Source organism: Rattus norvegicus, chromosome 3 (genome assembly GCF_036323735.1).
Source record: "Rattus norvegicus strain BN/NHsdMcwi chromosome 3, GRCr8, whole genome shotgun sequence".
Classification (NCBI taxonomy): domain Eukaryota; kingdom Metazoa; phylum Chordata; class Mammalia; order Rodentia; family Muridae; genus Rattus; species Rattus norvegicus.
The window spans coordinates 70,824,849-70,851,014 of NC_086021.1; the positions used below are offsets into that span (position 1 = coordinate 70,824,849).

At 39.4% G+C, this 26,166-nt stretch overlaps 1 protein-coding gene across 4 annotated transcripts in view; it reads left to right on the forward strand.

The window, feature by feature from the left end:
- The window catches only part of Scn2a (sodium voltage-gated channel alpha subunit 2), a 134,708-nt gene extending 113,987 nt beyond the window's left edge, over positions 1-20,721 (forward strand). For 3 of the 4 annotated variants that reach the window (XM_063283106.1, XM_063283105.1, XM_063283107.1), the window contains exons 20-27: positions 851-1,024; positions 3,760-3,882; positions 7,028-7,309; positions 8,140-8,193; positions 11,114-11,251; positions 11,634-11,738; positions 15,750-16,020; positions 16,907-20,721. In XM_063283106.1, coding sequence (XP_063139176.1) covers positions 851-1,024; positions 3,760-3,882; positions 7,028-7,309; positions 8,140-8,193; positions 11,114-11,251; positions 11,634-11,738; positions 15,750-16,020; positions 16,907-18,102 — 2,343 coding nt within the window. In that variant the 3' untranslated portion in view covers positions 18,103-20,721. 4 annotated transcript variants of the gene reach the window in all.
- The last annotated feature ends 5,445 nt before the right edge of the window (positions 20,722-26,166 follow it).

Sequence of the window (26,166 nt, forward strand, 5' to 3'; positions counted from 1 at the left end):
TACATTTCATTGTGAGGATGAGTGCACTACTTCAGGAGGCCTTTTAGGGCCGCCCCTGAATTGACCGAGTCCTGTATCCTGCCCTACAGGGTGTGACCTTGCTGTAATAGCTCTTGGCTCCCTGGTACATTCAGTCACAGGTCTTCGAAGCACAAGCGCATGCTCACACTGGAGCTGGCTTCTGGGGGCTTTCTGCTTCAGGGACAAGCTAAGCTCGGTAGCTCTCGGTAGCACTTGTGCTGGGCCCTGTCACAAACCTGGATCCCTCGTTCTCTAAAAACAAAACCTTCTTAGTTCTTTGATGCAGGACACTATGCACTCTGTGTTAATGTTTCCTGTCAAAAGAACTTGTGTAAAATGGTCTTTTCATTCCAGGCCAGGGGCTGCTGGAAAATGACCACGCCCTTTTTGTTCCTAAGTGTTACAGAATGACAGTAGCTTCCAGACACCCCCACTGGAGAAAGCGAGATAATCTTTTCCCCCTTTCCTGGGTCAGGAAACTCCTTGTCACATATTTACACATTCCTCGGAGAGGGATGCCAGTGACTCTAGATTTTGAGCGACTTGACACTTCACCTCTTGCTTAAGAGAACATTTGGCCTTCTCTTGAAAATCTTATGCTTTTTGGTATATGCTCTCAACATTCAGACTTGAAAACTACATGAGTCTCCCCCGTAGACTGCAAAGCCCAGGTATTCTTCACACACCCAGATAACTGTGAGATCAGGACAGTGTAATGACCCTTCTCCTGCCCCTGACCAAAGACGCCTTGCATCATCCCCCGCTCCCCAATATATGAAGCAGGAACTGCTCAGGACAGTGAAATGCAATACCATGCTTCCATTCCTAGGCCTTTGAAGACATTTATATTGAGCAGCGAAAGACCATCAAGACCATGCTGGAGTATGCTGACAAGGTTTTCACTTATATCTTCATCCTGGAGATGCTTCTAAAGTGGGTGGCCTATGGTTTCCAAATGTATTTCACCAATGCCTGGTGCTGGCTGGACTTCCTGATCGTTGATGTGAGTGCTCTGTGGTTTCCTTCTCTATTTTGTGACAGTGGTGATCGGCGCCGGTCTTGGCTGTGTCGAGTGGCATAAAGCAGACACTCAGAGAAGTAAAATGCTGTTTCAGTTCAAACACGAATGCTATCTTTTTTCTTCTCCAGTGGAAGTATACCCGAGACATACTTTGTTGATTTAAGTGCCACCTGGTATTTAGTGACCTAGTTTGAAAATAACATTCAAATCAGCATATGAAATTTTAAGCTCTGCAGGAGAGGCAAGGTTGATTTCTCTGTTGCTTAAGTTCCTCATTTCATAAAATCAGAGTTGTGACAATTCTTCACAAGCATCTTCAGCAAGTAATTTGACAGCGTGTGAGCCTCCTGAGAATATCTGTCCCATAATGGATTATTAATTGCATGTGAAGTTCAAAGCAAAGTTATACCATGGGTTTCTCTGATGGCTATAAACAGATTGGTCAGGCAATCTTTTAAGTATTTGACTTGTGTTGATGTTTAAAGATAGTAAATAGAATATTAGAATATAGACGTATTTAAATTAATTAAAGACAGTAAATTAACCATAAATGCAATAAATCTAAACGTACATTCAAAATTGCACTTAAAATCTTGAAATGTAGAAAGAAAATAAACAAAAAGTAAAGCCATATATGATTATCTGCTTGACCATTACGGATGACAAAACAAGTGTGTCACAAAAGCCAACACTTTGGTGTGATAGGTTGTAGAGGACACTGTTCTTTCCACTTTGTATGTGTGACTGTGACAGATCAGTAGCTTGATGATAGCATATCTAATATGTGAACAAGGGTAAGCCATTATATCCATAATAATAAAGAAAGCCAAAAATAAAATTAATTTCCTTGCCGCCTGATAGCTACTATTTTAGATTTGTGAATGCTCTCACGATTGCTTGTTAAATTATTTGATATTTTGTTTTAAATCAAACATGTTCTCTGACTGTCTGTTTTCTTTTTTTTTTTCTTTTTTCTTTTTTTCGGAGCTGGGGACCGAACCCAGGGCCTTGCGCTTGCTAGGCAAGTGCTCTACCACTGAGCTAAATCCCCAACCCTGATTGTCTGTTTTCTTATGGTGCTGTAAATAGAATTTTGCTGGTCCTAAATGAGCATAAGGTTAACCAGATAGGACAAATGTATAGTCATTGGCTTGCCTTGAGGAAAGGTTTCTTTCTTGTATATTGAATCAGGATTTGACTGGTAAGAATGCCACTAGGTCCAGAGGAGGGAGGGACACTCACTTGTGCCAACTCTGATGCTTCAAGCTAAGAAGTCTTAGACCTTGAGGATGAGCACAGAGTCCAGGGAATAGGATGCAAAGATTTGTAAATGGAAGGCAAAGTAAGAGAGACAAATTAGGCAAGTGTTTGAGGGAACCATTATACCGTCAAAGAAATAGGAGTGTATGGATATAGTGGGGAGAAAGATACTGAAGAATTAGATGTAGGGAAATTAGGAGATGGACTCGCTGTGTTATGGAGAGAAGCTGAAATGAAAAAAGTGGATTATTGCAAATGCAAACACTCAGAAGAGTAAACATTTTTATGCTGTGCTAGGAAGACCCAAATGTTTCTCCTTTTCGATTGTAGCTAAACAACTTATCGAAAATGTTCTGGCTTACCACCTCATCTTTTTAATAGTTTGGCCCCAGTTCAGAACATTTTTCATTTGTCTAACTTGTCTTTCATCCCGTAATATGTACCTTTCCTTTGAGTTCTGTCCTCCAAGAATGTAAAGGACCACAGGACCTCCTGGCTTCCACGTAGAAAGCCTTCACAGTTCTTGATAATTCAGAGACTTTATTCCTCAGTTATCTATAAAGAGAAGACTTATAAAGCTTATGAAATTGACTTTTGTACCACATTCTCCTCTTTAATTCAAATAATAAATAGAAACTTAGCTTAAGTAAGCGCAAGTTTTGTAAAAGAAATTCTATTTATGTCTGTTGTTTTTCTTAGAAAACATTTTAAAATACTTATTGTCACCATACTTGTAAACCGTATTATGTATTTATTTCTGCTTACCTGATTTTCAAATTTTGATGTGCTTTAGAACAAGATATCGTTTCTGAGCTCATATCATATTCATAGTCTGCAAAGGTCATCTGGTATTTTAGTGACGTCTGCAACAGTTTTTCTCTTTTTTGTCCAGTTGAGATTTTAGAGTTTTTACTAATAGCACTAGTGATCTGTATAAATGACTAAAAACAAGCCAAAAAAAAAAAAACAAAACAAAAAAAACCTTTAGTTACACTAGAATCTCGACCTTTCTTTTCATTATTTTATATGCTCTAAATATGATTCATGAATCAACGCTATTGCTCTTCCATAAGTTTTGTTTAATGTAAATTCCCAGACCTTATGTCAAACTTCAGAAATCAAACTGCCAGCTCTCAATTGTTTTATTGAAACTAAAAATTTTCCATATAATATATTATATTCTGGTCAGAGTTCCCCCCCAACTCCTCCCAGATTGTCCCAACCTCTCCACCTTCCTACACACTGAATCCACATCCTTTTTCTTTCTCATCCAAAAAGCTGGGGCAGGGGGACACAACAGACAGAGCCTTACATTTCCGCTATAGTTCAGTGTTTTTAACAAGTGCCTTGGTGATATGGAAACTCCCCCAAGTTTGTAAACTACTTGCTTGTTTTTTGCATAGAGGAACAGTGTGGTGTGTATAACTTTTGGTCAATTGCGTGCTCTTTTCGTATAGGTCTCCTTGGTTAGCTTAACTGCAAATGCCTTGGGCTATTCGGAACTTGGTGCCATCAAGTCCCTCCGAACGTTAAGAGCTCTGAGACCTCTACGAGCCTTATCCCGATTTGAAGGAATGAGGGTAAGACCACCATCTTAGAATTTGCTGGAAGCATAATTAAGAATAACCGCAGACTTTCGAGAGTCAAAAGGCCAAATCCCTACGGAGTTGGCGTCTTCATGTTCAGATAACCAACCAACCAATCAAGAATATGTATCTAGCACCCATCATTTGACTCACAGAATACAATGCCCGATGCTCCTAATCCCCTTCATTTTCATTAGGGAATTCTTGATCGTATCTCATAGGTTGCCGACAGGAATCAAGATTACTTGTCTCCCCAGTATTTCCATTTGTGCAGGCCATCTTACCTGATGCAATTCAAAACTTCCCAATCGTGACTCATCACGTCTTCGCTGCTCTGTGTGTGCTGTGTACTTTGTGCCTTTTGAAGTCTGAATTTAGTTTTTAAGCACAGATTGAGATGTCTAAAAAGTAGGTCAGCTGTGGAAATCTAATACTCCCTTAGAAAGGTAGCACAAAGGCCCAGGAGGCATCCCCTGGGACAAAAGCCCAAGAACACATATCATCACCACCTAGAAAATGATTGCACCTTGTCTCCATGGTATTGAGTACTTTAAAAAAAAGCACTCTGTAGCTTGTAGAAATGGATGCTTTTTGAGATATTTAAAACAGTTCCCTCTAATCCTAGCACTTAGAGACTAAAGGAATGAGATGGGACGACCAGCCTACTACATAGCCTGTTCCTAGCCAGGCTGAGCCATAGAGTGGTACCCTGTCTCAAAAATTCCTTACAAGTTGAGACAAAAGGAAAAATAGAAATGAAAATAGTTACTTAGACTTTATTGGTGTTACACCCCAATGTTGTAATTAATGTTGCGTGTTGATTTGTAAGCATGTTTGGGTATGTTTTTTCTAGATACATTTGCTTTGGAAGAAATGTTTGATTAGCTATTTGATTGTTGTGTTTTTTCCCTTCTCTTTAACAATTAAAATATTCCTTATTTTTGCAGAAGTGAGCCTAATTTTTTTAAAAGAGTGTTACATTCTTTACTAAATGTGTTTCACATTTTCTACGTTAAATTCATCTTTTATATAGTCTCAATTCCTCTCTCTCTCAACTGTGGGACCAAATCCCAGGCCTGTGTGTGACAGGTCTATCCTCTGTCACACTGCATCCTCCAATACTCTCTTCTGTTCTCATTTTGACACTGTACGTTTTCTGATTTTTAAACTTGGTATTCTTCAAATGATGATCTCATAAACACGTGTCACTACTTGTGATCTTATTTATTTGTTGATTTTAATCATCCATATTCCTCGTGGAAAATTTATTATATGTGTTCAAACCCTAAGAAAATACCCCATAGTGTAAAATTCATTTGCTGTTCTTCTGAATTTTAGAATTTAAAATTTCTGGGCTGTGTTGTGGTGGCACATGCCTTTAATCCCAGCACTCGGGAGGCAGAGGCAAGTCGATCTCTGAATTTGAGGCCCAGCCTGCTCTACGGAGTGAGATCCAACACATCCAGAGCCATATAGAGAAACCTTGTCTCAAAAGCCAAACAAACAAACAAAAGATTCTTAGGTTAAGGTAGTGGATATTTCTACCCCATATTCAACTTGGAGGATAGTTATATTTTTTTATAATTTTATAATTTGACTATTATTTGTTGTTTTAGAAATACTTGTATTTTATATTATGTGTATGTATATTTGCCTGCTTATATATATGTATACTACATGTATATGTGGTGGCCTCAGAAGCTAGAATGGGGTGTTAGGGTCTTTGTAACTAGAGTAACAGACAGTTCCAAACCTTCTTTTTTGGGGGGGGTATTTTTATTTACATTTCATATGTTATCCCCTTTGCTGTCATAAGCCCTCTATCCCATCTCCCATTCCCTCACTTCTATGAGGGTGTTCCCCTACCCAAGCACACAACCCTTCCCACCTCCCTGTCCCAACATTCCCCTATACTGGGAGGTCCAGCCTTGCTAGAACCAAGGGCTTCTCTTCCCATTGGTGCCCAACAAGGCCATCCTCTGCTACAAGTGCAGCTGGAGCCATGGGTCTGTCCATGTGTACTCTTTGGATACTGGTTTAGTCCCTGGGAGCTCTGGTTGGTTGGTATTGTTGTTCATATGGGGTTGCAAATCCCTTCAGCTCCTTTAATCCTTTCTCTAACTCCTCCAATGGGGACCCCGTTCTTAGGTCAATGGTTGGCTGTAAGCATTTGCCTCTGTATTTGTCATCCTCTGGCAGAACCTCTGAGGAGACCACTATATCAGGCTCCTGTCACCATGCACTTCTTGGCATCAGCATTATTGTCTGGGTTTGGTAGCTGTATATATATGGGCTGAATCCCCAGTGGGGCAGGTTCTGAATGGCCATTCCTTCAGTCTCTGCTCCAAACTTTGTCTCCTTCCTTCTACAAATATTTTTGTTCCCCCTTCTAAGAAGGACTGAAGCATCTGCACTTTGGTCTTCCTTCTTCTTGAGCTTCCTGTGGTCTGTGGAATGTATCTTGGGAAATCTGAACTTTTGGACTAATATCCACTTATCAGTGAATGCATACCCTGTGTGTTTTTTGTGATTGTGTTACCTCACTCAGGATGATATTTTCCAGTTCCATCCATTTGCCTATGAATTTCATAAAGTTATTGTTTTTGATAGCTGAGTAGTATTCCATTGTGTAGATGTACCACATTTTCTGTATCCATTCCTCTGTTGAAGGGCATATGGGTTCTTTCCAGCTTCTGGCTTATAAATAAGGCTGCTATGAACATAGTGGAGCATGTGTCCTTGTTATATGTTGGGGCAACCTAGATCCACTTGAGCAGGAAATACTATTACTCATCAAGCTATCTCTCCTGACCAGTTATGTTCTCCTTTCTTTTTCAAGACATATTTGTTTAATATTCTGTGTATATTCGTCTGAGTATATGTATGTCCAGCACATATATTCAGATGCCCTTAGAGGCAAGAAAAAGATGTTAGATCCCCCAAACTGGAGTTACAGGAGAATGTTAGCCACTTCACATGGGTGCTGGAAACCCAGCCTAGGTCCTCTAGAAGAGCGACAGTGCTCACTGCAGCTGAGCCATTCCCTAAGCCGAAATCATTGTTTTCTAATAATATTTGAGAGTAAGTGATCAATACTTATCTTTCCATGGGTTTCTTCCTCCTCCTCCTCCCATGCCAGGTTGTTGTAAACGCTCTCTTAGGCGCCATCCCCTCCATAATGAACGTACTTCTGGTCTGCCTGATCTTTTGGCTAATATTCAGTATCATGGGGGTGAATCTCTTTGCTGGCAAGTTCTACCATTGCATCAACTACACCACGGGGGAAATGTTTGATGTGAGCGTGGTCAACAACTACAGTGAATGCCAAGCTCTCATTGAGAGCAATCAGACGGCCAGGTGGAAGAACGTGAAGGTCAACTTCGATAACGTGGGACTCGGATACCTTTCTCTGCTCCAAGTAGTAAGTGACCACCTTACTTTTGCTGAGAATTGACTATCATCAAAGAGGAAAAAAAGATAACAAATTTCCAGCAACCTCTACACACTGTTCGTGGAAATGTTAGTAAGCCACTGAAGAGCTCCCTCAAAAAATTATTAAATAATGACCATGTGACACTCCCTTCTCTTCCACATATTGATTTCATGTTACATGTGGGAATACACCAGTTCTAATTGCAGTATCATTTATAATCATCCATGATATCAGTGTCAGCCTATCAGTGGTTGCTCAGCTAAAGAAAACATGATATATTCACACAGGGAATAATATCCAACCATGTCACATGTTGACACTCTGTTCCTGAAATGTTTTCCTAGGTTCATTATAATAATCATTCTTACAGTCTAAACTGTGTCAGAGGCTATCGAGGTGACTTATGATCATATATTGTGACGGTAGATTGGGATTTTGTTAGAGATGTTAAAGATGATGCCTAAGAAGACTTTATAAAATATAGGGGTGAATAATGCATGCTATCAAAACATGTCCACACGTTAACCACAAACCGTGCTACACACATGTACTTGAATGAGCATTGGTTAGCTGCTTACACATGTTTTAGTTGTTTCATTTGTGGAGAGCTATGGGATGTGATGTTACATGCGCACACTGTGTAATGTGCATCTAGAGGAAGCTTAACTATCACCTCAAACATTTGTCATTTCCTTGTGGTGGAAATTTCCAGAATGTTCTCCTAGGGGTTTTTTGTTCTCTTGTTTCTACTTTTACTCTGTAATCTATTTTCTAAGCTGTAATAAAGAGGAGAAATAAATATGTTGACTGTTTTACAGGCCACCTTTAAAGGATGGATGGATATCATGTATGCAGCTGTTGACTCAAGAAATGTAAGTCTACTTAGGGAACATGGCTTACTCGCATCAGTGAGCATAGCCATGTTATTGTAAATTGTTGATGGCAAAAAACCCACAGCTCTACAGTTATATAGATCAATGTATAAAGCACAACTATCTTGCTAAAGTGTGTATATTATACTATTTCTTTCAATTTTTGTTGGGGATCCAATTCTTCAGTTAGAGTTAAAATTCCTTATCATGTGAAAAGGCCTAATAGGAACCGTCTTCTAAATAACTAGTAATCAAAAAAATAGAATCTGGCCAATTTTTTCAATTTTTAATGAATATGATTTTTCTTGACTCACTGTATATTTATACATTTTTCGAAGACTTGTTTCATGTATGCGAGTGGTTTGTCCTGATTATATGTCTGTGTGTGTCATGTGTTCCTGGTGCCCAGGAGGCCAGAAGAGAGCTTCAGACCCTCTGGAAGTAGAGTTACAGGCTGTTGTGAGCCACCATGTGATTGCTGAGAATTGAGCTCTGATATATTAAAAAAGCAACAAATACTATTTTTTAAAAAGATTTATTTATTTCATGTATATGAGTGCTCTATCTGCATGCCAGACCTCATTATAAATGTTTGTGACATAACATGTGGTTGCTGGGATTGGAACTCAGGACCTCTGGAGGAAGAGCCAGTGCTCTTAACCACTGAGCCATCTCTCTGGCTCTGCAACAAATGCTTGACTACCAGGCTTCTCTCCAACTCCTGCTCATGATTTTTTTTCCCTTTCTTTTTGGTCTTTTCCTGTAATCTTAGACCTTGGTGCTTAAATTTTTATGAAGCGTACTTTCAAAATGAGATGTTAGGTTTTTCTAAAGAGGAATCCTCAGGGCAATTTTCCTTATCTGTCATAAGTTTCCTCCAGCGTTTTATCTTCCGTGAGGACGGATATGACTAATGATGACTAACAGTGGGGAAAACAGGAAACGAAACGAAAAAGCTATAACCTGATAGTGTCTCCAACCAAGATGGGAAGTGTGTGAGAGAAGGCGGGGACTTGCAAAATCTACCTTAGGAACACAGAGGAGTGTTCGCTTTGATTTTTATTACTTTCACACAAATGATCCAAAGACAGTGGCATTTTGGAATTGTTTCTGATTTTCTAGAGCCCCCAGGTTACTCTCAAAATGATATTTTCCTGTACCAGCAATTAACTCTCCATATTAAAAAAATCCCTGAATTGGTTTTTCAGCCTCATAAAAAGGGAGAATAGGATAGAAGATTGGCAGAAGCAGAAGATGCTCAAAAGCCCTGCATGGCATCAGCGATTTCAGCCGCAGGTGTTTTCTGACCCAGGAAACCAAGGGTTACCTCATATTCTCTCCTTTCATTTGCACAGTAGCCTCATGTAATTGCTACTAACTCAATGCATTACTGAAGCAGAGAGGTTCAACATATTCAACAGGGAACATTTTGGAACTCTGAATTGAGACTGTGTTACTTACAATGGTTTCTGCAAGAGCTCTTTCTACCTCCTGGATTAGTTCACTGGAAGCTATTTCTACCTTTAGCAACAGCCTACAAGGTCCAGAGCTTACTTTGCTTCTCTTCTTTTCAAACCTAGCAAAAATACTACGGAAGCCCTCACACCCAATCATATTGTAGAAGAGAAAAGCCAATGGGCCACTGGAATTTCTGACTCCTTTTTTTTTCCTTTACATTCATTTGTATTTAATGTTATTTGAGACAAGGTCTCACTGTGGAGCCTTCACTGACCAGGATGTCTTATGTAGATCAAGCTGGTATCGATTCACAGCTATCTACCTGCCTCTGCCTCCTGAGTGATGGGGTTAAAGGGTGTGACACCATACCAGGTTCTGGCTTTACTTTCATTAGCATCATCATGAAATGATGCTAATGAAAGTAAATAAGGCTAATGATGGTGGCTAGGTTGCAGAAGAAGAAACACACCAGGACTTTTGAAATACTTAAGTCGTATGTTTCTCTTACAAATAGGTAAATTCACTTAAGATTTTAAATTAGACAATTTACTCTAGTGTGTTATATTTAATTTTAAAAGGTTTGAAAATATTATTTCACATTGTTGTGCATATTACACACAGAGAAGTCAAATGATCGTCAAATAAATAGCAGTCAGTTTTACAAGCATTTTGTTGTCTTTTACTTTATCGTATGCCATTTAAAATAAGCTGGTCATGGTGCTCAGAATTGTGTCATGACATGGTAAGTTGCACTTTGTGTTCTTTCCCACCTACGATTGATTACCTGAGTTATTAGAAGTGTCCTGTGAGACTTGAACTTTTGATTCTTCCATCATCACTGATTTTCCTCCAAGATCTGGACAAGAGAGAGGATCACTGTAATGCCAACAGCAGCTACTGGAGAGAGGGGGTCAACGTGCCCACTATCAGGAAGGACAGACCCTACCAACCTAGTCATGTGTGCACACAATGTAGTTTCTAGACTACCTAGGAAGTGTGTACGATTATATCTCATGCACTTTTACTCATATTGGTACATTTGACTTTCATGAGTTACTCTTAAAACTATGGGTTTCCATTTCACAGATATGAGGACTAGGGAGAGAAAATAAATACTAACCATCTGAGAAGAGAGTAATGACACTCTAACTTTGCCACTGTGGAAGGAGTAATCCTACTTGCTTGGCGTGTTGAGATATTTGCTTACTAAGGAAAAGAACATTCCCAATATAGTGGTGTATTTGGTGAGACTGTGATAATCATTTAATCTGTTGCTTGAATGTATTTTCTTTTCTCAAGTCAGTGATTAGCCTGACAGGATTCAGCAGACCCATTAGACCTGGGGGTTCCAAAATTTTGCTTGACATTCGTCTGTTTGTTTCATGTTTAGAGATTTGAAAATTCTGTGATGTACTCCTAATGAGACTGTGGGCTTGACTGTCTACCTTTCTTCATATTTCAGGTAGAACTGCAGCCCAAATACGAAGACAATCTCTACATGTACCTTTACTTTGTCATCTTCATCATCTTCGGCTCATTCTTCACCCTGAACCTGTTCATTGGTGTCATCATAGACAACTTCAACCAGCAGAAGAAGAAGATGAGTATATTTAGATTTCCTCCTTGCTGGAAGTCGTGAGCTAAGAACACCGCACTGCTTCCTTAATGCTCCAAAACGCAGGGAAAACAAACAAACAAACAAACAAACAAACAAACAAACAAATAACAATGCAAACTTCAGAGATTCCCGTGAGATTTCATGAGTTTTTAAGAGTTTAGGTCATTTATAAATCCTACATACTGCTTTGAGGCCTCGGGTGTGTGGATGTGCCCACTATGACATACCTAATATTTTGACACAGTGAATCTTTGAGAATGCGAAGAGCTGCTTTAGGAATGTTGACTTTCAAATGAGCATTCAGGTGGAATTTACAGCAAGTAAAGAACATGGTTGTAACAATATTTTGCTTTTCTTTCTTTACTTTGGAGGTCAAGACATCTTTATGACAGAAGAACAGAAGAAATACTACAATGCAATGAAGAAGCTCGGCTCCAAGAAACCGCAGAAGCCCATTCCTCGGCCTGCAGTAAGAACAGAATTTTTTCTTATCAGTGAGCATGGTGGTATATGTCCCTTTCCCAGCCAAAATTCCAGAAAGCAGCATATTTCTGAATTTGGCTTTATATTCCGACTTGATAGCTTTCATATTTGCCATGTATATACATAGGCCAAAAATGATCTAATATATAATATATTATATATAAAACCATATTTTTGTAGTCTCAAACAGACAATAGATCAGAAAGAACTAGTGACACTGAAGATATTCTTATAATGTAGTGACAGTATTAAAAATATTTACATACATCATGTGGGGACATGAATGTCCTCTACTACCTTGGGGTTTGATTGGCACAGTTAGTGCCATCGCCTGTTTAGCTCAATGGGTTGACTGGAATCATTACTGAAACATAGTCACCATTTTTTTTCTGATTTTAAATGCAACTAATCTTCAACTCCCCTGCCCTGAGGTAGAACTTTGCTATTTATGTCTTTCATGGGTTTCATAGCTCTTCCAGTTATCCGTTTTTTTCAGTTATTGCTAGTTCTTTTTGGAGAGTCAGGAGAGCCCCTCAGTTCTTTGATTATTTCTGATATTATTTCTTGGTACTCTCGGTGCTTTTCCAAATCCATGCTGAGTTTAATACCAATTAGTATTCTCCAAAATTTTATGATCCATTGACAATAATAATAAATAACTAGGTTCAACAACTTGTTCAGAATGGAAATCTGAGAGTAGCTCAGAGAGCATGGGACACTACATTAGACAAAGGATAAGAAAAGTAAAACTGATCCCAATGTTTGACAAATAATATAACTGAGCAGTTGCAAACAGGGTATAACATAGTCCCTATGTGAGAAAATGTATACTCTAAATCCTTAGAAGTAAGCACGTAGGAAGATGCGTGGCATATTTGAATTACTAAGCAGTAGACTCAAGGTTTAAAACTTAGTTACCTTACTTAAACAATATTAATAGGACCTTGTGATGAGAACAGCAGAGTTGCATCAAGAAAAAGATTGTTAAAGCAGAGTATTATGACTGGAAGGAAGTGCTAAAGCAAAGATAACAAAGGCCTAATCAATAGATTGTCAAATTATCACATCAACAAAATGAGCACACCTCAGAAGTGGAAGCATTCACCTATGAAGGAGGGAGAGAAAAGAGCTGACCAATGAGGAAAAGATTGTTTTTTGAAGTTATTCATTACTGAGGAGCCAAGAAGAATGAAGAATGAAGGGTCATCGGGGAGCATGGGTTGAGGTCAAGCCTTGTGTAGGTGAAAGCCCTGACAGAAAAGTCACATGGGGTGCAGACAGTGGGTCCATCTGGGTCCTGTTAACATAAAACAAATTAAATGGGTCAGCCTTGATAGGAGTTACCTCTATCCTAAGACCACCAGAAAACCATCAAGGTGACCCAGGTCATTTTAGTTTTATGATGATCACTCAACAAGTTGGACAGAGAAGGATGGGGATGCCCTGCACATAAAGTTTGGAGCTAATTTGGAGGTCATAGGTAGCCAACACCAGAGGGAAAGTGAATGGATTTGGAGACTGTTGCCAAAATGAAATTAAAAGGGAGCTACTCATATAATATGGAAGCTAACGGTCAAGAACATCAGTGATGGGCCGTCACAGTGACAATGGGAGGCTGAGAGTTGCAATGTAGGATATCTGGGGTGAGAATCGTCGACATTCATTTTAGCATTTAGCAACCAAATGTGGGCAGAGAGGGGCAAAGATGACTTAGCAGTAGAGCACAGGGTTCCTAAAATTGAGAGATTAAGTCTGAAGCAGAGCCAAAGACTTTCTGGAAGGGAGAGAGTGGCTAAGTACAAAATAAATTGCACAAGATGTGAGCCAAGAATGGACAGCTCAGGTCAGAAAAGAAAGGGAACTGAGTCCTTCAGGGGATGTTGAGTAACACAAGAAAAGAGTATGGGAACCCAGAAATTGTGAAATGAATATAAAGTTATTGAAGAATTTCTTTACACTGATTGACTTTGATATCTAACTTCCAACAACAACAAAAAAGGAACAAGTAAGACTATTAGATAAAAGATTTGTCAATTTCTCTGAGTTTAGTATTATCCTCAGAACAGAGGGACAGAGAGTTGCTAATTAATGCTTAGGACTCAGATTAATTTACAAAACATGTGCTGTGGCAGGCCAAGCCTTTGGGGCTATACAGTTTCTCTCATTACATTCAGTGACCTAAGATCTAAATTGGCAGGAACTCGGGATTAGTGGTGGGCATTGAAGCATTGAATTATGATGTTATATGAACAAGATTAAGGAGCTTTGTCTAGTTCTGCTGACAAGAAAATTAAGACCAATTGAGAGTCAGGATCAAGTAAATCCTGGAGGCTGCCTATGAGAAATGTAGGGATCCTCCATAGCAAATGGAGAAAGAATAAACTAAAACAAAGCAAATAGGGGGGACACTGCCTGCAATGCAATGCCCTGAATCTCGTGATGGGAGAAAGAACAAGGTCTTCTGAGCGCACAGGACTGCTGCACCTTAAAGCAGTGTTATCCACCAGAAAACAATTGTTGCTTATTTCACAGAAGGGATAGGAATAGAGGAGCAGGCTAGGATAGAATTAGTGTGTCATTCTGAGGTTGGTAGCTATAAAGAGAATACAGAAAGCTTGCAACGACAAACTACAATGAATAGAGACTAAGGCAAGAAGCTGGATTGTATGTAATCCGTGGAGAGGCCTGGGAAGAAAAAACCTTATGAAGAAGCAAGAAGTAGGAATCCAGCCTAGTCAGCCAAAGATGTATTCAGAGAAAAGAGCCAAACACAGTAGCTGCTAATTGCTGTCCAGAATTTTCCAGCAAGTGTCATCTTCTCAGAGAACAAGCTTTTAATGTGTAGGTAGCAAGACACCAGTCATTCCAGTTAAGAAGCTAGAACTCACTCAAGTTCCATCAAGGCCTGAGCTGTAGCATCAGCATTTCCAACAGACACAGGCAAAATGGACCATAACAGTCTCTTGATGACAACTGTTTACAAGCGAGGATGTATGTTCACAAGCAAGACACAAGGCCAATAAATTCTTGAAAATAATGTTCAAGCCAGACATGTCAGGGCATGCCTTTAATCTCAGGACTCCAGCAGCAAAAACAGGCAGATGACTGCTGAACCTTCTCTCCAGCCCCAGATCTCCCTAAGTTTACACTGAGGGTGCTCTATACCGTGAGTTCCAAGCCACGTAGGGCTACATCGTGAGACATCGTGTCAAAAAGAATGAAAAGGGAAGTGAGATTCAAGTCAACTAGCACAAAGCTGACTACGTTGTGAGCTATAACTCATTGTTAACAGTTTTTTTGGTAGGAGATTTACTCTGTGTAATCTTCACATGTATTCACCTGTGTGAAGGGAATACACCTTATCCAATGACAAAATTATTATCTTACTAAGAAATGAACCTTAGTAGAATATCACAAAATACAGAATTGATCTAATGTCATCTGTTTTCCCACTAACATTCTTTTTCTGAAACTATAATTTAAAATCTATCTATTATAGAGTTGACAATGAAAGACGCTGAAGCTTTGATGAGAGAATATGTCTGGGGGAGTCTGGGTAAAAAGTAAGAGCAAATCTGGGACAAGTATTTATTCAGTCTCTACCATAGTTTTAATGTTCGCCTCCCAGCACATGGAATAAAAATATTTATTATAGCTGCAAAATACTTACTGACTGCTTACCACAACCATGATGCTAGGGGTACTGAGGCCATCAGCTTTTCTCAAAATTCTTTTTATGAAATTTGTAGTACGAATAATGTTCATGAAACAAATTCAACTGGGAAACTTTAGAGTTTTTAAACCTTTTTATAAAGTTTATAGCATAAATAGTATTCGTGAAACAAATTCAGTAGTTGTTTATAGTTGACGACAGATAACGCGAGAATGGTGTATCTTCACAGAATATAAAATTTCATGTTACTAAGTTGTAACCAGATATGTCGAATGAGACCTTTTGACGGAGTTTGAGTGCACTTGCCTGTGTTATTTCTTCCAGAACAAATTTCAAGGGATGGTCTTTGATTTTGTAACCAAACAAGTCTTTGACATCAGCATCATGATCCTCATCTGCCTCAACATGGTGACCATGATGGTGGAAACGGACGACCAGAGTCAGGAGATGACCAACATCCTGTACTGGATCAACCTGGTGTTCATTGTCCTGTTCACGGGCGAGTGTGTGCTGAAGCTCATCTCCCTCCGCCATTATTATTTCACCATCGGCTGGAATATTTTTGATTTTGTGGTAGTCATCCTCTCCATTGTAGGTAAGACAGGGGGCTGGACCCAACAACCCAAGAGTGCTAGGTGAGTGGGCAAATGGCAGTAACCGCGTACATGGGATGTTCAGGCAGATATGAAACTCCAGGAGACCTGGAGTGACATAGTGAGACACTCTCTCAAAAAACAAATGAAAAGATAAAGGTAAATTAAGAGTAGTTAATACTGATAGTCTATCATTGAAAGCATTAGAGATTTTTTTTAATCATTTCAAATTTTCAGATAAAGCCTGGAATTCCATTCCTTTGTTTGTTTGTTTGTTTTCTTGTTTGGTATTTCATCTGTTCATAAAATTATGTGTTTATTTTTTTTTCTTTTCACTATCTTGTCTCAATTTAAAAACCAATGACTATAATTTGCATTATCTCCTGTACTCAGTCATATTCCTATCCTATAGATAACTACAGCTTTGAATGAACAACTAACCCTCAAACTTAACCCTTTAAAATTATTTTCGTTGTTAATTCATAACTACAATTTTTCTACTATTATGAATTGCAATGTAAATACCTTTGTTTTCGATGGTCTTAAGTGATCCCTATGTTCAACCCCCATGGGTTTGCAATTCATAGGTTGAGATTTAAAATAAAAACCTCAATGATATAACACCAAACATACCAATGTCATTTTACTGAATAAATATCGCACTTTATTTGCATGCACAATACATATATACATATATAACCATAGACATATATATACATTATATATGTATAACTAACTGTATTAGGTAAAATTATTAACAAATGTATATGTATTGGTATTTATTTAATTCTTACATGTGTAGTTCATAAACTGGATAGTACTTATCTTAATCATATAAACTTCTCTTGGCAGCAGTCATTAACGATATTGGCTATCGTCTTTTCATAGGAATGTTTCTCGCGGAGCTGATAGAGAAGTATTTCGTGTCCCCTACCCTGTTCCGAGTCATCCGCCTGGCCAGGATTGGACGAATCCTACGCCTGATCAAAGGCGCCAAGGGGATCCGCACTCTGCTCTTTGCTCTGATGATGTCCCTTCCTGCGCTGTTCAACATCGGCCTCCTGCTTTTCCTGGTCATGTTCATCTACGCCATCTTTGGGATGTCCAACTTTGCCTACGTTAAGAGGGAAGTTGGAATTGATGACATGTTCAACTTTGAGACTTTTGGCAACAGCATGATCTGCCTGTTCCAAATCACCACCTCTGCCGGCTGGGACGGACTGCTGGCCCCTATACTAAATAGCGGACCTCCTGACTGTGACCCTGAAAAAGATCACCCTGGAAGCTCGGTGAAGGGGGACTGTGGGAACCCATCTGTGGGGATTTTCTTTTTTGTCAGCTACATCATCATATCCTTCCTGGTGGTGGTGAACATGTACATCGCTGTCATCCTGGAGAACTTCAGCGTCGCCACCGAAGAAAGTGCAGAGCCTCTGAGTGAGGACGACTTTGAGATGTTCTACGAGGTCTGGGAGAAGTTCGACCCTGACGCCACTCAGTTCATAGAGTTCTGCAAGCTTTCTGACTTTGCAGCTGCCCTGGATCCTCCCCTCCTCATCGCAAAGCCAAACAAAGTCCAGCTCATTGCCATGGACCTGCCCATGGTGAGTGGAGACCGCATCCACTGCCTGGACATCTTGTTTGCTTTTACAAAGCGGGTCCTGGGCGAGAGTGGAGAGATGGACGCTCTTCGAATCCAGATGGAAGAAAGGTTCATGGCTTCCAACCCCTCCAAGGTCTCTTATGAGCCCATTACCACCACCCTGAAACGGAAACAAGAGGAGGTGTCTGCTATTGTCATCCAGCGAGCATACAGGCGGTATCTCCTGAAGCAGAAAGTTAAGAAAGTTTCGTCTATCTATAAAAAAGACAAAGGTAAAGAAGACGAGGGAACGCCCATCAAAGAAGACATCATCACAGATAAACTGAACGAGAATTCAACTCCAGAGAAGACTGATGTGACACCTTCCACAACTTCTCCACCTTCCTACGATAGCGTGACGAAACCGGAGAAGGAAAAATTTGAAAAGGACAAATCAGAAAAAGAGGACAAAGGGAAAGATATCAGGGAAAGTAAAAAGTAAAAAAATAAAATAATAATAATAATAACGAAAATTAAAAATTAAAAAAAAAAGAATATTCCATTTCGTGATCAACTGTTTACAGCCTGTGTTGGTGATGTATCTGTGACTCCCTCAGGAGGTCCATGCCAAACTGACTGTTTCTCTAAGTGTATACTTAAGGTCAGTGCCTATAACAAGACAGGACCTCGGGTCAGCACACTGGGATTCACCAAACCAGACAAAGAGCACCGACGGGAGGCTTCTATGTTCACAACCAGCTGACACTGCTGAAGAGCGGAGAGCAATGGCTACTCAGACTAGAAGAACATGGAAACGGGGAGGAAAGTTAAATTTTTATGTAAATTTAACATGTGACACTTGATAGCGGTAACTGTCACCACTGTTTGTGTTTTAACTGCCACACCTGCCATATTTTTACAAAATGTGTGCTGTGACTTTATCACTTTTTTTTTTTTTGATTCACGGGTTGTTTACTCTTATATGTGACTATTTTTGTAAACGGGTTTATGTTCGGGGAGAGGGATTACGGAGGGGATTCGACGTTTCTCTATGTATAACGAGATCTATTTTCAACGAAGGTAATGCTGCAGCTCTCATTCACACACGACGATATCCCATCACACCAGGAAAGAGCTTACTTCTCATTTCAGGATGTTTTTAGATTTTTTGAGGTGCTTAAATAGCTATTCATATTTTTAAGGTGTTTCATCCAGAGGAATTTTAATGTGCCTGTAAATGTTCCATAGAACCACAACCATCAAAAAGAGTTGTTTTATTTTTACATAGTTCATTATATGTACATGTATATATGTCTATATGTATATGGCCGTGTATATACATATATATGTATACACACATGCATACATATGCACACACAGACCATCACATGCTCAGAGTCCTGACAGCATGACTATAACATTTTTTTAATAAGTGTCCTTTGGTAAAAAAAATATATATATACATATATATATATCTCCTATCAGTCCTTTCTAAGAAACCCAAACTACCAAAAACCACCCCCACGGCCACTTTCTGAAGTTGGTTCTGCTTTTTTTTCCCTGCAGTATTGTTTAGCCATCTTCTGCTCTTGGTAAGGTTGACATAGTGTATGTCAATTAAAAAACAACAACAGCAACAAAGTCTGCTTTGTAAATAGTAATTTTACCCAGTGGTGCATGTTTGAGCAAATGAAAATGATTTAAGCACAGTATTTACTGCATCAAATATGTACCACAGTTAAGTATAGTTTGCAAGCTTTCAACAGGCGACATGGTGTCACTGGGTCCCTTAGAGTTTGAAGCTGTCACCGCTGCATGTCTCTCTTGCTGATGCCGCTGTATCTTAACCCTTCTGCTGTTCAGAAGTCTAACAGGGAAGCCATACGTCGGTGGCGAAGTGAAGCAAATCGGTCCACCAGGAACTCACTCTTCGTGACATGAGCCATGGGTTGCGGTAAACGGGAAGGAGATCCTTGTTCTTGGTTCTCCCAAACCTTAATGGAACAGCCGGTGAGATGTCTGACAGTGTAAGCTGCTTAGATCTGTTAAAAGTATGTGCTTCGAGTTTTCTAAGGAAATATACATATTGTAAAAAAGGGGGGCTCATTTTATTTTATTTCAAAGCCTTTTGTACATAAAATGGGAAATTAAAAGTATCTTCAGGTTGACGTCACAGTTCTACCGTTAGTTTCTGTTCCCCGGCACTTTTTAATCAAGGCACTTCGTCACGGAAGAGATAAGGCCTAAGAGGCAGTGTAGGGCTCTGGCTGTCGTTGTTGGTACTGTGGACTTGCGCGTATTTCCACTTGAAACAATTCTCATTCCAAGTCTAATGTCCATTTGCTTTCAATAGTGATGCCTTATCATTGACAAGAGATTTCAAGGGGAGCAGATGACACTCTTGGCATTGCCTGAGTAGGATGTCCTCACCTAGTGTTTCTCCTCTACTCATCCATCTTTTTTAATGTTCGTTTACACAGATAGATAGATGGATAGATAGAATCTTACTCATCCACATGGCACCAGAGCTGTTTCAGGTATGATTCGGGAACCAAGCGCTCGCTCTCTCTCTCTCTCTCTCTCTCTCTCTCTCTCTCTCTCTCTCTCTCTCTCTCTCTCTGTTTTCCACAAAACCAGTTAGTGAAATGATATCGCCAATTACAGCCAAACACTTTGTTTCACAGACAACCTTCAATGTAGATTCTTTATACTAAAGCTGTTGACTTGTAGCGTGTTCATGAATGCATGCAGGAAAATGCTATTACCATACAGAGCTACCGGTAAGCCACATTACGATCAAGCCAAAAGAATAAAGATTTTTTTTTTGCTTTCGTTTCTGTATTTGTTGTTTTGTCCGTGTTTCTACCCTCGAGATGCCAGTTAGAGGTAAATTTCTATCATGTAAAAATGATCTATCTGAAAATTTAAATGTAAAAAGTACACATTAAGTAAAATAATTCATCTTTAAATTTTTCATGGAATGGAAACTAAGAAGAATGTATTGGATATCTAGTTTTAATATTGGCCAAAAAAAAAAAAAAAACCCCACAGCTATGGTACCAGATAGAGTAGTGGAAAGTTACAAGAAAAAAATAATAAAAAAAATTGACTAACGTTTTAAGTTGTGCATCCTTTCTTCTCTCCTCTGCCTGTTGTTTGGTTTTCACTTTCACTTCAGTCTTTACATATTCACAACCCACTATCCTCTGCCCTTTTGATCCCTCTCTCAGACACTGGCAGTTTTTCTGAAAACTAGTTTCTTTGCTTCTTTTCCATTCGCAAAATTTATATATATGCTTAGCAAAACTTCCAAGAAAGCTTAGAGATCGGTTCTTTAATACTATAAACTACATAATCAAAATCACACAGGCTTGCTTTTCCCATTTAATGATGAACAGTCTGAGAAGTGCCTCTTAACTTGGATTGCATCTTAAAATGATTTGTGAAGCTTCTGTAGAAATGTCAATGTTGGAGGAGAGCGGACCAACTGAGTTCCTATACCCTGAGGTGAGACCTCGTCATCCAGTATCTGTAAGACTCTCTACTGCCGATGAATCACAGCAAGATTGGGAATCCCCGTCCAATAGGAAGTAGTCTTCATAAGAAGCATCTGTCCCTTTCACTGCCCCTTATTTTACTCAGTATGCAGAGAGAGAACTACGATGATTCCCAAGTATTTATCGTCCAGTTTAAGGAGTATGAGGAATTGATACTGATCTACTTATACTCCCGTATTATTCTGCTTGGGGGAAATAATTAGAATATTAGAGTGATCTAGAGAATATGAAGTCACAATATGAAGTTGGATCCATGATGTATGTATACTGGGCAATCAGGACGTGAGAGTAGTTTAAGTTGCATTAGGAATTCATAAAAATCCCCCAGGGAACTCTAATTTGCCCTGATGGAAGTTCACAATGAACAACCAAGTAGTCGTTAACATTCAAAGCTAGCCAGGAGGGAATGGGGAGATGGCTCAGTAGTTAAAACCACTTGCTGCTTTTCCAGAGGTGAGATATTTGGTTCTCAGCACATACATGGTGGTTCATTGTGTCTGTATCTCCAGTTCTAAGGGATCTAACATCCCCCTTTGGCGACTACAAGCCCAAGGCATGCACATGTGAACAGAAATACAGGCAGGCAAGATATCCATACCCCCCCCTTTTTAAAAAATGGCTAGGTTAGAGTGACTTCAATATTCTGCTACTCCATTCCTGAAGTGCAGCATGTAATTAGTTGTTTTCCTGAGCTCTGTGGAGTACAGAACAATTATTAAACAGCAGGGAAGACAGAAGAGAGGACAAGAATAAACAATGGGAGTGTAGGGGAAATGTGAGAGACCCCTTCCTAAAAGATCCTGTGGGAATGGCCACTGTGAGTACCAGCAGCAGTGGTAGAGAAAGGGCAAAACAGAGGAATAAGGGAAAGAAATCTTTCCTGCTTGCCAATATGTGGGATCCATAAAGCACATGTTTCTCCTATGACTTTCTGTGTAAAATGTGTAGACCAGTGGCAAATAAATAATTATCATGACCCCACAGATCAACAAATAGTGTTTTTATTCTTTTATCCCATTCATATGCAATAACTAAAAGCCAAAACATCTATGTCAGCTTCATAAGCAGAGCTGAGAGATGTCAGAGAAGAATGAGCTACAAGATTCTGTGGTTCTTGGGCTGGAGAGATGGCTCAGCAGTTAAGAGCGCCCGACTGCTCTTCTAGAGGACATGAGTTCAATTCCCAGCAACCACATGGTGGCTCACAACCATCTGTAAAGAGATCTGATGCCCTCTTCTGGTGTATCTGAAGACAGCTACAGTGTACTTATATATAATAAATAAATAAATCTTTAAAAAAAAAAAAAGATTCTGTGGTTCTTGCTAACAAGCCAGCACTGAGAAGGAAAGCGGAAACAAAAGTGGAACTTAAAAAAAACTAACAAACAAACAAAACTCATATGAAGGAAGAGTTTCATCTGGAGGCAAAGCTCCTGGAAAACCATGCTGTAGTCTGTTGGCAAAGAGGAGGTGACAGAAGACTCTTTATTGCTCAGTAGAACGCACCGTGTAATCTGATGCCACTGTGCTGCGGTCTTGGCTAGTGTTTTCATGGGCAACTCATTTCCTCAGTTATATATTTCGCTGCTTATTTATTCGTTTTGCTTAGGCACATCCACAGTGTGTAACAGTTCCCTCTCACCAGCGACTGCCATTCTGTCTGTGGTGAAACAGAATCTCAAAGTAGTTTGTGTTCATTTCCCTGATGACTACTGAGGTTAGACATGTTTTTCCTATTTTTATTGGACATTTGTAGTCCACCTTTTGAGAACTGCCCCCTTGTTTCATTAGCCCTTTTGGTGAGGGTGTTGTTTGGTTTCTTGTTATTTCATTTTCTGCGTCCTTTGTGTTTTCTGGATATTAATATTCTGCCAGATGTGTAAGTTGCAAAGATTTTTCTCCCATTCTGCAGGCTAGCTCTTTACTCAGCCACTTCCTCGACTCTGCAAAGGCTTTGTGACATCATGAAATCCCATTATTGCTATCATTATTGTGTGAACAACAGAGTCTAGAAAGTCTTTACTGAGACTTTCATATTGTTTTTCCTCCACTCAGTTTAAGTCTTACATCAATTTTGATCCATTTGGAGTTATTGTACACAGAGAGATGAGAATCAGCTTTCACTCATGTACTCATGTTTGTGGTTGGTTGATTGGTTGGTTGGATGGTTGGTTGGTTGGATGGTTGGTTGGTTGGATGGTTGGATGGATGGTTGGTTGGTTGGATGGATGGTTGGTTGGTTGGTTGGATGGATGGTTGGTTGGTTGGTTGGTTGGATGGTTGGTTGGTTGGTTGGGTGGTTGGTTGGTTGGTTGGATGGTTGGTTGGTTGGTTGGTTGGTTGGTTGGTTGGTTGGATGGTTGGTTATCTAAGAGATGATCTCACCTGTAGTCCAGGCTGAGCTGGATCTCTTGATCCTTCTGCTTCAACCTCTCAAGTGTTGAGATTACAGGAATGAAACTCAGCCCTTTGTACTTATCCTAAAGATTTCTGTATACAAAGCTTTAAGAATAATATATATATATATTATATTAAAACAATATGACTACATTTTAAAACATATTTCATCAGATAGTTTTAATTGATGTTTAGTCTTAAGTATTACCCTAATTGAATTTAGGATTTGTTTTGTTTCTACAATCTTATTTAAAAGCTCTGATTTTCAAAACACCCAAAAAACAAAAGGCCTTTCTTGGCCTCTTTTACATTGAGTTTTTCTTATTTTGCTTTACCATATACCTCCTACTTGAGGTATTTCTTCTGATCTCATCACCTTTCAGCTTTATTCCTTCTCTCTTTCCCCATTCTATGTGATTATAAAAGATTTATTTATTTATTTATTTATTTATATAAGTTCACTGTCCCTTTCTTCAGACACACCAGAAGAGGGCATCAGATTCCATTACAGATGGTTGTGAGCCACCATGTGGTTGCTGGGATTTGAACTCAGGACCTCTGGAAGAGCAGTTGGTGCTCTTAACCACTGAGCCATCTCACCAGCCCATGATTATCCTTTACACTGTAGTCATTTGCTTGATGTGAAATGTGACCATCACTTGTACTCTCACTGGAGCCAATAAACTGTTTAAACTGGGATTTTTTATACTAATGAACTATTACCGCCTCCCTCCCTCCTCTCTCTCTCTCTCTCTCTCTCTCTCTCTCTCTCTCTCTCTCTCTCTCTCTCTCTCTCTCTCTCTCTCTGTATTTCTATGGGTACACATCTGTAAGCACATGTCTATCTGGGGGGGCCAGATATCAACCTTGAGTGTCAATTTTGAAGACTTATCCATCTTTGTTTTTATTTGTTTGCCTGCTCCTTTGATTTTGAGACGAAGCTTGTTATTGGTTTAGAAGAATCAGTGAGGCTAGATTGGCTAGCCAATGAGCCACAGGAATACCCTTCTCGGTCTCCAATGCTGGGGTTGTAAGCGATTGCTAACACACCTAGCTTTTTTACAAGGATGCTGGGATCAAACTCCAATGTTTAGTCTTGCACGGCAAGTGCCTTACTAACTAATGCATCTATCTCTCTAGCCTCCAAACGTCTTGTTCTTATAAAATGCAAGTTCATCTAGTTTGCAGCTTTAGCTTGTCTGAGTCCTAGCAACGGGATGGTGCTCTGTTGCCGCTTTCTGTAGGCAGTACTCTACTCACGTGTGTTTTGATTCGTTCCTTTCCTCCAATTTGCTTTTTGAGGATATCTTCATAGACATCCCACGGAAAATCTATCAGTAAGACCTAAGAAGGGCAAACTCTACTGAAACTGGTTTCAGTTCTGCTACACTTTTAAAGTGTTAGTTAAATGAAAGCTACCTTTTTTTTTTAATTTGGATTTTTTGAACCGAATCACATTTTAATAAGCTGGACTTTGAATTTATCCTACCATAATTTAAAGTCTACATCTATTAGTATGTTTAATGGAGAATGTGTCAGGAAAATTATTAGCTTTGAGCACTTATCCTTTCAAATCCTGGTTTTTGTTTTGTTTTGTTCTGGTTTTTTTTTTTTTTTTTTTTTTTTTTTTTTTTTTGCCTCTGGTTGCCACATGTTAAATTTTTCTAACTCTCTCCCATGCCTTAATGTCCTTTCCTTAATTTCGAGTACCGTGGCTGAGCAGTTTAGGACATGCTCATTTCTGAGATAGTTCTCCTAAGAATGGGTTTATTCTCCTTTAATATTGATAGTAAGGATATTGTCACAGTAAGGTAATGTGGAATTCGAACATTGTGAACATTTTAAACTAGACGTGTTAACGTTCTTTAACAGACATTGACTTAAGAAACTGTTCCTGAAAGCTTTGATGAATTATAAGCTTGTAAGAGTTTGCTCATCTGAGTAAATGAATTTGTTTATTCACTTCTGATTTCAAAGAGAATCTGTCAGTCTTCCCCTCAATTAGCTTCTGTGAGGACTCTTCTATTTTAGTAGCACACAGAAAACCTTCCTTGAGGCTAAGGGCTTTATCCCCTGGGATTTTAGACTGAATTCAAGGGTCTTTGCTCTTTCTTCTCACCCCATCCCACACCAGTTTCATTTCCTGTTTTTACTACTCCGGATGGCTGTTCAGTACAGTCCCCCCCCCCAAAAAAAAGCTGAGGATGTTAGTTGTATTTTATTTCTCATCTTAATGTAGTAGTAATTAATTCACCCTTGAGCATGCTGCTTGCTCTCTTGTTGTTGTTGTTGTTAGTAGATGACAATAAACATCCTTTAGGGGATTTTTTCCGTTCCAAACGTTCTCAGAGGTTTACATCCTGAATGAACACTGAGTGCTGTTACAATTTCTCTGGATCTCACTGAGTCATGCCGTTTGTCTTTGGTGTGACAGCTGGGGCACCGTCGGTTGATTTTTAGAATGTCAGTCCCGATGGCATTCCTGGAACTGACCAGCAACGTCAAATATTTCTGAATTTTGTTTTCCAATGTTCTGTTTCCTAGTCTTTTTTTTTTAATTATTTGTTTATTTTTATTTGATGTGCATTGCTATTTTGCCCGCATGCATGTCC